This window comes from Rhinolophus ferrumequinum, chromosome 4 (genome assembly GCF_004115265.2).
Source record: "Rhinolophus ferrumequinum isolate MPI-CBG mRhiFer1 chromosome 4, mRhiFer1_v1.p, whole genome shotgun sequence".
Taxonomy (NCBI): Eukaryota; Metazoa; Chordata; class Mammalia; order Chiroptera; family Rhinolophidae; genus Rhinolophus; species Rhinolophus ferrumequinum.
Genome location: NC_046287.1, coordinates 103,005,826 through 103,018,010, shown reverse-complemented (window position 1 = coordinate 103,018,010; position 12,185 = coordinate 103,005,826). Strand labels below are relative to the sequence as shown.

At 38.0% G+C, this 12,185-nt stretch overlaps 1 protein-coding gene across 8 annotated transcripts in view; it reads right to left on the bottom strand.

Annotated features, from left to right (window-relative positions):
* Window positions 1–12,185, bottom strand: part of FRY (FRY microtubule binding protein) — a 430,430-nt gene that overhangs the window by 159,779 nt on the left and 258,466 nt on the right. For all 8 annotated transcript variants that reach the window (XM_033103879.1, XM_033103871.1, XM_033103873.1 and 5 more), the window contains 4 exons: window positions 7,500–7,639; window positions 2,965–3,055; window positions 2,576–2,655; window positions 2,381–2,461 (listed from right to left, as the gene is read on the bottom strand). In XM_033103879.1, the coding sequence (XP_032959770.1) occupies window positions 2,381–2,461; window positions 2,576–2,655; window positions 2,965–3,055; window positions 7,500–7,639 (392 nt within the window). The remainder of the gene's footprint in view (window positions 1–2,380; window positions 2,462–2,575; window positions 2,656–2,964; window positions 3,056–7,499; window positions 7,640–12,185) is intronic.

The window sequence follows — 12,185 nt, the reverse complement described above, 5'->3', positions numbered from 1 at the left end:
GAATCTTTGGTATGCTACAACATTCACATACAAATAAACTACTTTAAAATGAATACTACATATTATAAAAGAGAGAGAAGAATATATACGTTAAGATTATATCACATAAAAAGAAAGCAGTTTTGAAATCTATGAATCTTAGAAGCAACCCTCTTTAATTAAATGAATATACCAGTTTTGAACCACAAAAACTTTACTTAAAAAAAACTAATATTAACTTAATTGACTCTGAAAAAGTCAACACTATGGGTGAATATCCCTTAAGAGAAGAAACATTTTCCCTTAATGACAAGTATTAAGCACATCACCACTCATAAGATTAAAAGTTGTGATTCTGCTAAAATTTAAAGACTAAACTAGTATTATAACTAAAGTCATAATGAAGAAAATATTTAATATGCATTACCATTGGGAACTAGCTATAAAATTTAAAATTAGAATTGTTACATTACTCAAGTTTATTTCAAAAAAGAGAACCACCCTGTACCAGGTGGGCATACATCCCTTCCCCCCTGAGAACAAAGGCAGGAACACTTTTCTGAGCACCGATAGATGGTCCTGCTGTACTCAGGAGAAGGCCGTCATACGCTCATTCGTAGGACGACAGCAGCAATTACCACTATTACAGCGATTAACTGCAGGCACCCACCGGGGTTCTCTAGGGACTGCAAAGGAAAGGAGCATTGTCCAAATTGAGACATCTCTTACACACTACTACTGCACAATTGGGACAAATATTGACGTCATGAAAATAAAAAAAAGCCACTGTTGGCAAGAAAACACCGGTTGGTGGATCATACATCTGACCGAATATGGAAATTCCTGTAACCTTGGAACGACCTATTTCTCAATTCATTCACAACCAACTCAAAATCCACCCCGTAGCTAAGGAAGGTCATTCACAATAACCAACATTGTTATGCATAATTCACAAAAACTAAAAAAAGCACAAAATGTTATTTTTGGCACATTAAACTTCCCAAATGATTGGATAAGAGAATTATGTTGAGATAATTACAAAGGAACTATAAGGGGATATGTTGAGATTTTCAGGGTTTGACAAATCAGTGAAATACATATTAACAACTCATAGGAATGAGGTAGATATGCATGAATTAATTTGCCAGATAATTGCTGCTTCTCCCTTCAAAATGTCAATACTTTTATCATTCAGTTGCCATGGAAATCTCTCCAAGATGCATTATGCTTTTTTTTTTCCTTGATGACTGATGAACTGCAATGATTATAATGAGCTATAATAAAAGTACAATGTAGTCTCATGCAAAATGGCCCAAATAACCAGTGTTTAGTTCTCCTGTGCTTCGGCCAGTTTTCTTTGCTCTTTGTTGCCGCCAGCCGTTGAGCTCATATTCCTCACTGGCGTCTGTGCATCTACCTCGCTTCCATCTAATACTGATGTGTCATGTGTTAGAAAAGAATGGGTAGTCTAGATAAATAAATTGGGTTAGATTAAGTAAGTCACACTGAGGAGTTTTTTGGGTCTGTTACTGAGTTCTCACCTATGTTTTGCCTAGGTGAGATTGCTAAGGAAGTACTTTTAAAGTTTTGGTTTTTTTTTTTTTTTTTTTTTTTTTAAATTGGGTATTTCCATGCCATTAAGTTAGGAAATTCGGTCTTTTGAAGATAAAAATCTCTTTTAAAGGACTGCATTCCACAGGGATCAGGGCATCACTGTTGCTTCAAGCTGGCCTCTGGCCTTGGGTTCCTTTAGGTCCCTGGCTCGCTTTGCCCAAGCTAGGCATTCAGGATCTTGCCCCATCTGCCTCAGGGTGGAATGAGCTGAAGACGGGTGAATAGGGTGTGACATCACTTTTGGAAGAAGTATATTATTGCTAATAGTCTAACACCACTTTGTTCTAGCCTGCTAAGTAGTGTTATGGGGTCAGATAAATTTAGCAATGAGAATTTTTCCCTGACTTGTTTCCATGACAGAGCATGGGACATTTTTAGCTCAGCTGAATTCAGTAAGGTCTACAATAAAGGGACATTCTAGAATGGAATTTTCCCACCCACAGAAGATATATCACAACCACCCACTCACGGAATATACAGAACAAAACGTTTGAAACAGATGAACTTCTTTGGGATATATGGGCAGAGAGAAAAGTAAGTTGGTCCCTTTCTTTCTTTGACGCAGTTGGATGAAACTCATGGACTCTTGGTAGGATCTGGCCCGACTGTCAAGTGAAAAAAATGATGGAGAAAACAAACTGGAAGACTGTTACTTGTCTCTGGGAGCTTTTGTCAGTTTCTGAGACAGGGCACACACAGCGCAAGGAACCCCGGTCCTGGGATGGGCCAAGGTGGGACAGGGGTGCCCCTGCTCTGATTATGGTAGAGGGTACTGGTGCTCACTTACTTAGCTTGTGCCAGCACACCGATGACTTCTGCATACAGGTCTGCCACAATGTGCATATTGCCAGTGTTAGGACCAAGGTACCTACGTAAGAGAGAAGTAGACGAGTTAGGGTCCCGGGTCCTCTGAAAAGAGCAAACTTGATTCAGTTTTAAGCACCCAATCTCTTCAGAATTCTAAGGTGAGAAATTACTTTACCCTTCTTTGTATTTAAAGTGCTTGAAAGCCAAGTTAATAACATCGTGTATTAAGCTGTCTATTACAGGATGAAGCGGAATCTGAAAAAAGAAAAGAAAAAGACAGCTCTTAACTTGGAAGGGAATATTAAATATCAAACCAATAAGAGTACTTTCAATAACTACGATAAATGGACTTTAGCAATTAATAGAATTCATATGGTCCAGTATTTGAAATTCATAAACAACTCAATAAACTTAGACTTTAAAAACTTAAATAGTTTTCAGGTAAATCTTATCTAAAAGTAACATTAAATTGGGGAGCACCCTTCTAGTTGCTAGATGAAATGCACTTAATAAAACCAATTGTATTTCCAAAAAAATAAAAGTAACATTAAATTAATGACCTACCTGTTTCAAAACTTCTATTAATACTAAAGAAAAAATAAAATCAATGGCGAGGTCCCGTCTTTCCATTAAATAATCTCGCTGCTGTTCATCACTGTAAAATTTAAAATATTCACATTAACTGGCATTGAAGATACTGTCAGAGTGACATAATTCACCAGAAATCAAGGACTCATCCCCAATGGACTGCAAGCCCATTTTGGTATTACAAGACCGCTCTGGTAAATACTGTACGCGCTGAGGCAATTCCTCTTATCAGTGGGGTGCAGTGGACAAACGCTGGGTCAGAGTACCTGTCTTCAAATGTTACATTTTACCATGTCAGGTTGAGAAGTTATTTGTACATCTACCACCTCATCCTGTGGACTTTTCTAAGGTATGTTTCAACCCAGGAATTCTACCATCTGTGAAATAGATACAAATATGAGACAGGGCTACCATACTGGAGCGTACATTGAAAGGGTCTTGTAAAAGGAGTTAAACAATGTAAGGGAACAGCATGATTCCCATTTGGAGCAGAACTGCAGGGGGTGAGGAAAGGATCAGAATTACTTTTTTCCCCCCCTTTCCTCTTTTTTCTCCCTCCTTTCCGCGCTGTCTGTTAATTTTTTTTAAAAAATTAGTTTCAGGTGTACAAAAACAACATAATGATTAGACATCTATATACCTCACAAAGTGATAAACCCAGTAAGTCTATTACCCATCAGACACTGTACATATTTATTACAATATTATTGACTGTGTGTTGCCTATGTTGTACTTTATTCTCATGACTTTTTTTGTAGTTTACAACCAATATTATTTTATATTAGTTTCAGGTGTGCAGCATATTGGTTAGACATTTATATAATTCATGAAGGGATCCCCCTGATAAGTCTAGTACCCATCTGACACCATACATAGTTTTTATAATATTATTGACTATATTACCTGTGCTGTATTTAAATCTCCATGATTATTTTGTAATTACCTATTTGTACTTCTTAATCCCTTCGCCTTTCTTACCCATACCCCAATCTTCCTCCTCACCTAGTAACCATCAGTTTATTCCCTTCATCTATGCGTCTGTTTCTGTTTTGTTTGTTCATTTATTCTGGTCTTTAGATTCCACATATAAGTGAGATCATATGGTATTTGTCTTTCTCAGTCTGACTTCTTTCGCTTAGCATAATACCCTCTTGGTCCATCCATGTTATCTCATGTCCCTTTCCCCTTGACGTTTTGCTCCTTGAGATTTATGAAGGAGGAAAGAAGTAAAGGGGTGGTGAAATAGAGAAAGATGGAAAAGCAGATGGAAGAAGAGGCAAAGCGGAGTCATCTGAGCTCATTTGAAGTTAGGGAGCAGAATTAGCACTGTCAGAAGGACGGAAATGTGAGTCTAGGCCCACCCTCAACCCCCACTTCTGTTTATCTAACATACTGACTGAGGGCCAATTTGAAATCAAACAAAGAAAGACAAATGAAATGCCTGCTGAATTCCCTGGTACAGAAGCAAGAATAGTGGCTAAGAGCATTGGCTTTGGTGTAGAACAGGACTGGGTTGAAATTATGCCTCTTCTCTTTAGCCGTAACGTCTCCATCTATGAAATGGGAACACTAATAGCGATTATATAAAAGTTTGCGTGAGTATTAAATAAGATGAAACATGTATTTAGTATAGTTTGCCAAACACATATACAAATACTTGTATAGCAAATAAAACCAATGAGAACGCGTGGCGGGATTTGGATTTGTCAGACAGAGATTGTCAAAATGAGTCAAGAAGATCTTAAACGTGGAATGTTTTTCTCTTCAGTCCAGAGGGAATGAGCAGAAAGGAAAGTGACATTTAAGATTTACAACAGAACTTCTGGAGGAGCTCTGTAACCTTCGGCGAGTCAAGTTAAGGCTGGTGGCTGACAGGACGGGCTCACAAGGGGAGTTGCGGCGTTGACTTTTAAGGGGAAAGAAATACATTGACAGAGTCTGGACTCACTCATTCAGGACCATGTAAGAACAGTCCTGCCAGGAGGAAGAGCAGTAAACCAAACCATCTATCTGAAGTCCCTCCAGATGCACCAGAACGAGAGAGTGCTACTGCCAGATGGGAAAGAGGAGAACATATGGAAGCGTATTAAAAAAGGGCCGCCACGCGTCTAACCTAGAGATTACATCCCGGAGCACAGAGGCCCAAATGGAAGGGGAACTGACGATGGCCAGCTGTGGCAGAGAGAAAATGTTCACCTCGGATGGCCCATCAGGGTCTTCAAGAGGGGCTAGAGGACCTTGAGAAAGCAGCAGTTCTTGGTAGGAAAAAAAAAAGAATGAACCCCCTGAGTCTATTTTATTTAATAAGCCAATGGATGCTGTCAAATAAAAGTCAGACATACTTTTCCAATAATGAGTTCAACTTTATTGCTGGTTTGAGGTCTAACTGCCAGGAGCCAGAAGCATTTGACAAATTTATTTGGCAGTCAAAATGTTGATACTATACTAATCTTAGAAATCATAACCCAAATACACATCCGTCACATTTGACGGCTTTCGGTTGCTCATGCTTCTCCCCAAAGTTCCTCTTTTCTTTTTTCTAGTAACAGAAACTCACATTATTAGCTATACCCCACTCTGGAGACCCTCATTCGTTTGGCTTTCTCCCAAACACATATTCTCTCTCTCTTATTTTAAATTTTCAAATGTTAACTAAAATGCTACTGAGATGAATCCCACTGTCCTGATTCTGTATTTGATCCCAGCAATTACTCTGATCTCCTGAAAATAATCAGTAACACGATTTAAAAACAAAAGCATTGTTTTCAATTCCTAAAGCAATCAATTCATGAAACATCTAGTTTTAGTAACTAAATTCTGACAAAACAGAGGAACAAAACCAAAAGTCACGCAATTCAAGTGACTAAAATTGCTCCACTCCCCAGTCCCAGGAAAGTTTTAGTAATATCTGTTCATAAGCTAATATGTAATATGAAAAAATAATAAAATGATTCTGTTAATTTATTAATCACACAGTCTGAACCATTTTCAGACAGATAATTGAAGGATTTATGAGGAGAGGCTGCTAATTGGTATGGGTTTCCTTGTGGGGTAAAGAATGTTCTGGAAATAGATAGTGGTGATGGTTGTACAACTTTGTGAATACACTAAAAACACAGAATTACACACTTTAAAAGGGTGACTTTTACTGTATGTGAATTATATCTCAATAAAAAATTCCTTCTTGAACTTAAAATATATTTAATATGAAAAAGTTAATTTCTCCCACAAACAAAATGATAAATAAATGATTTACTCTTGCATAAACACAAGCATATTATAAAATGAAATTACAAGTTCAGATGAAATGTAATTTGGTAAAATTACAGGTCTTCGATTTCAAGAAAACCAAGTATTTTTAAAGTATTAGGGGTATCAAGAAAAATGAAAATGAGAGGGATAAATCTCTTACAAGAAGTAGTTAATATTTTATTGCCTAAGTGATTAATTTAAATTTACTATCTTTAAAAGCATAAAAAATGCATAATCAATCCATGTGGAGAAATCTAAACTGGTTTTACAATAATCTTTTTTAAAAAAACGTAAATGTATTAGACTTTGTAATTTTTATTCCCTGCTGAAGTAGGTTGATTTCAAATATAAGATATGACATGTATTTGCCTAAAATTTAGGGGACACATATTCATTGGACAGTGTGACGATCTTTAGTTTTATGGCTGCCGAGGTACTCACGTAGCAGCACGTCCCACTTTTCAAATCCATAAGAGAAGGGGACCACACAACAAATAAATGAAAGTTTCCGATGGGAGGGAAGCAGAGATGGTGTAACCTGACCTCCTGTTTTGCTGACACAGAGACTGAAGTACAAAGAGGTGGTGAGTTGCCCAGAGTGACACGGTTCATAGAGGTAGCTCCAGGACTACGGCTAATGTCCCTCCAGCATCTTTCCCGTGACAGCACACAGGGCACCCAAGGTCACTGACAAGGACTAAGATACCAGGCAGCGTCGTGCAGGGCCAGTAGCCCCTCTGCCTTCCAGTGTCCATGGGGCTGAGGGCACAGAAAAGCAGCAGGCAGGAGGGTCACCTGGGCCCTGTACATGCTGCCCCCACCAATGCTGACTTTTCCACCTTGACAGCTAGCACGGACTATTAGTCCTAATGGGCCACCTGCCAAACAAGGGAGCCTGCATGCCTGCTGGGCATCTGCGTGAAAAGGCAGGAAGGTGCTTCTTAACTGCCGTTTTATGTTTCTTAACAACGAAAGGAAGAGAGAGAAAGAAGAAAAAAAGAAAGAGGAAGAAGAAGAAGAAGAAGAAGACGGAGAAGAAGAAGAAGAAGAAGAAGAAGAAGAAGAAGAAGAAGAAGAAGAAGAAGAAGAAGACGACGAAGAAGAAGAAGAAGAAAGAGAGAGAGAGAGAGAGAGAGAGAGAGAGAGAGAGAGAGAGAGAGAGAGAGAGAAAGAGAGAGAAAGAGAAAGAAAAGAGGGAGGGAGGCAGGGAGGGAGGGAAGAACCGTCATCCTCAGAATTCTTACACAAAGAAAAGGTACCTTTTTGATTTATTGCTTGTTCTTGGCCTGTACTCATGTGACTCGTCCTCAATGCCATTTTGCCTTTTGTACCAGTCAAATAATGTGCGCAGAATGGAAGGGAGGCAGTACTCAGAGAGGGAGCTCATGGAGGTGATGACCTATGGAGAAAAACAGGCAATTAAAAGGCTTTGGTGGCACGCTCAATTCCTGAGAAACTTTGTATTTCACAAATAACTCCAAGCTATATTCACAGTGTTTTCTTATTGATCCCAGTCCTACCTTTAATCATCTTTATTAGTACACTCCCGAGAGCCCAACTGTCTTAATGATGACAGATGTTCTTCACAGAATAATTTTGTGGTTCAAGAAAGTTAATTACTTTGACTCCCTTTCTTTCTAGAATTCAGATGTTAATTGTAAACAGGTTATTCATGGACTGCAAAGAAATTATTTTCCCACACCATCTAAGAAGTACTGAGGTCCTCAGAAATGCTTGTTGTACAAATAGATATATTAATTCATGCAATTACATTAATTGTTTAGGTAAAATACCCAAACCTATCCCCAAATAACCTAAGTGGAAATATAATGTATGGTTTTCTGACAACTATTTATCCACTAATCCAAGGTATACTCCACATTAGTTAGACTCCAGATATGAATCAGTGGCACTAATTTACCCATATTACATTAAAGGCAAAGTTCTCCCCTCTTCTTTAAACAACAAACATGCCTTCGGTATTTGGAAAGATTCCTGATCTTTCACTAATTATTACACTGAAAAAATGAACCTCAATCCATTTCTCATTTCATATGCAAAAATCAACTCAAAATGGATCATAGATCTAAGGTATAAAACCTAAAACTAAGAAACTTCTGAAAGAAAACATAGGGGCAAATCCTTATGCAAGAATTTCTTAGGTATGACACCGAAAGCAAAGTCCATGAGAACCTCATCTACTGGAAGTCATCAAAATTAAAAGCTCCTGCTTTTAGAAAGATATTAAGAAAGTGATGAAAGGACAGGCCAGGGTCTGGAAGCAAATATTTGCAAAAAACATGTCTGATAGAGGTCTTATAACCAGGAGATGTGAAACTACAATGAGATAGGCTTTAATTAGCCAATTAACAAACAATATTAGCAAATTATAGCACCCAGGGCTGATGAGACAGTAGATAAAACTGGACACGTTCATACACTGCTGATAGAAGAAAAAACTGGCAAAACATTATCTGGAGGGCAATTTGGAAATACATATCCAGAACCTAATAAAACCATCCTCAATGTATCTCCAGTACATAATTAGAGATGAGTAAGAATGTTCAGGCAGCGTTACTTACTAGAGCAAAAAAAAAAAAAAAAAAAAAAAAAAAAAAAAAAAAAAAAATAGACTACGTACATGTCCAACTATATATAAATGCCTTAATACAGTGTGGAATTTGATACAGATAATCCATGAAACCATTAAAAATCACATTTCAAAAATGTTTGTTGACATGAAAGTATTCACGATGTATTGAGTGAAAAAAGAACGAAAAACTGTTGAATTGGTAGGATCCCAATACGGCATAGACACTGTGCCAGTTTACTCATACATATACAGAAAACGAGACCAGGAGGAGATATGCCAACATCTCAAGAGTACGCACTGAAACCAGGAGTTTGCGGGAGAGACACCCGCTACAGGGAGAGGGCAGGTGGGATTTAAAGAGAAATGAAGGGAGGATCTTACCGGGGCGTCTCTTAGAAAGGGGAGACATTTGAGATGCAAGTCAAGAAAGAAACTAAGCAGAGACAGAAGGCAAGAAAGCTTATAGTAATGAACATACAAAATAATTGTTGACAATGATGAGAATGGTGGGTTTAATGAAGGTTCTGAGTGGGATGAAAGAAGAAATATTGGGCTGGCGCAGGACTGGTGCATGGGAGTGGAGGGAAACAATGTTGAAGATTTTAAGTTGGGATTAAACCATAGAAGATATTGAGTACCAGTGTAAAAAATTTCAATTTTCTTCTCTAGAAAATGGGAGGCTCCTAAACACTGTCCATAAAAACAGTGTTTGGGGAGCTTTAATCCAGCAGTGATTTGTAGGCTGGACCACAGGGGTTAGGAGAATATACACACACACTTGAATCCAGTGACAATACTGCAACAGTTCCCAACGTGCAGTGACCATGGCCTGAGCTGGGGAGGCGGCAGAAGAGATGGAAAACCTTAGATGGAAAACTAGAGCAATGGGAGCGGAAGTGTTTTGTGTCAATAGGACTTTCCACTGTCACTTTTAGAAGAAGTGCTAAGATTGAGCAAAACCATATTGCTTTCTTCCTCAGATTCTCTATCTTGATAGCCTTATTTCATGCTTTCTCTTATAATTATGGTTATATGCATATACACAAAACTGTACTTTATCTTTAGTTATGGGTTAATTTAAAAATAAATCAGTTATTGCATTCAGCAAGCCATGAGAACGTAGTCACCATTAGCATTTTTAATTAAAAAAATCTAATTATTACAAAAAGAGCCCTCCCCACACACAGTATAATATACACAGACACAATATATAATATTCTCCTGTTGTTCCCGTGGATATAACAGCAGTAAATTTTTGGAGGAAAGCAAACTATCGTGTTTCCCCGAATATAAGACTGGGTCTTACATTAATTTTTGCTCCAAAAGACGCATTAGGGCTTATGTCCAGGGAATGTCACCCTGAAACATCATGCGAGGGCTTATTTTCTGGTTAGGTCTTATTTTCAGAGAAACACAGTATGATGTGTCAAGGCGGTAATTTACCATTTCTCTCTAAAATTCCCACGCACAAGGAAGTCACCACCGCCTAAAATATTTTGCATTGGGAAATGAAGGGGTTTGCTCCCACAGGGGAAAAAAGGGATCAGAATTCAGAGTACCCGACAATGGATTAAGTCTGTCTTAATTATTGCATATGTAATAAAATCTAGAAGCACCTACAATTATATTTCCATAATTTAAAAATACTTGTGTAAGTCTGCAGGAAACTTAAGAAGACATGATGACTAAGTGTAATGTGGTATCTTAGATGGTATCTGGAAAAGAGATAATAGGGAAGAACAAGGAAATACAAGTAAATACAAATTATGGAGCTGAGCTACTAATAATGCACTGATGCTTGTTTCTTAGCTAATGCAAGGTATTAACAGGGGAAACTGGGAACGGGGTGTACGACAACCGTCTGTGTGAGCTTTGCGACTTTTCTATAAATCCAAAACCAACCTAAAATAAAAAAAATATTTAAAAAACACTTGTGTGGAATATTTCCACGCTGCATGACGCACTAAAGACCTGCAAAGGCGATACAAACCTCTGACTCCACTGGCTCTGGGTACAGCTCACAGCATTCTGCTACCGCACTTAGGTGAAACCCACATTTTCCACAGACAGCGTCAATAGTGTCCTTCAAACCTCGGCTGTTTAATTTTTTCTACCCATTAAAAAGTCCTCCGGAAGCCATTCTTGGTATTCTATCTACTGGGCATACTTTTCATGGCAAATACACTGAGACCATCGTAGAAGGTGAAAGGTCAGCATGGTGTGTGTGTGTGTGTGTGTGTGTGTGTTTTCCATTTCTCGGGTACTGCCCATTTGAGCCCGGGCTTTCAGGAAGGAAGGGTGGAATTGGCAAAGGCCTGGTCCTCAGAGCTCAGGAAGGGAGGAAGGGCTCGCTGGCTTCTTGGTGGCTCAGCTCCTGCATTTACCGGCAGCAGAGCCAATGGTGAGATGAATTCCAGCTCTGTGCTGCTGTTGAAAGGGGGCAGGCCCATCTACAAAGATGCTCTTGTTGCATTTAAATGATCATATTCTTCCATTGTGGATGAGCTAGGTGCTGTGGATGAGATCAAATGGGCAGAAATCACAGAACGATTTCATATTGCTGTTTTCTTTTGGGGGGTGATAGAGGGGAACACAAAAAGTACCTTGCAAATGTTTTCTGAATGTTTATTTTGGCATTTTATGTATAAATAGGCTAAAAGAAACTGTCCATTATGCTGTTGCTAAGACATTAATTTTTCATAAGCATTTTATTATACTTGCTGAATGCAAAGAAGGAAACTTCACACATAAATATTTGAATAATTACTCAGCAGAGTCAGTCCATATTTTACAGTAATAAAGCTGACTTGTCCAGTGTGGTGCATTTAACGGATAATTTTGAAGTAACTTCATTGATGGTTTAATTTTTCAAACTAGTCCAGGTGGCCAAGCACTTGGGGGTCGGGGTACTCTCTATGTAAAAGCACAAAATACTCATCTATTAAAGTAATTAAAAAATGTTTTTTACTTAATAACATATACTATTGCTTCATTATGTCATTTGACGAGTGATGACAGATACCAAAGGCTTAAGAATAATGTATGACAAAAACTTAAAATTATAAAAATCTATACATTAAATACATTTTTTTCTGAAATTAAAATCTTCATTATTTGATTTTAACATCTTGGTCCATTTTACGGAACAGGAACACACTGTTCCACTGGAGAATAATTTAAGAAACACTGAATAGCACTAATATGAATCTAATGCCAGTTAATTTATTTTCACTCTGAATTGCTCACATTTTTTGATTTACACATTTTAAATAGATTTTCATGGAATTGTAGCACTAGGATCAATGTTGAAACACTATAATTTCATCTGCTTTCTCTCCAGGAAAATTATTAC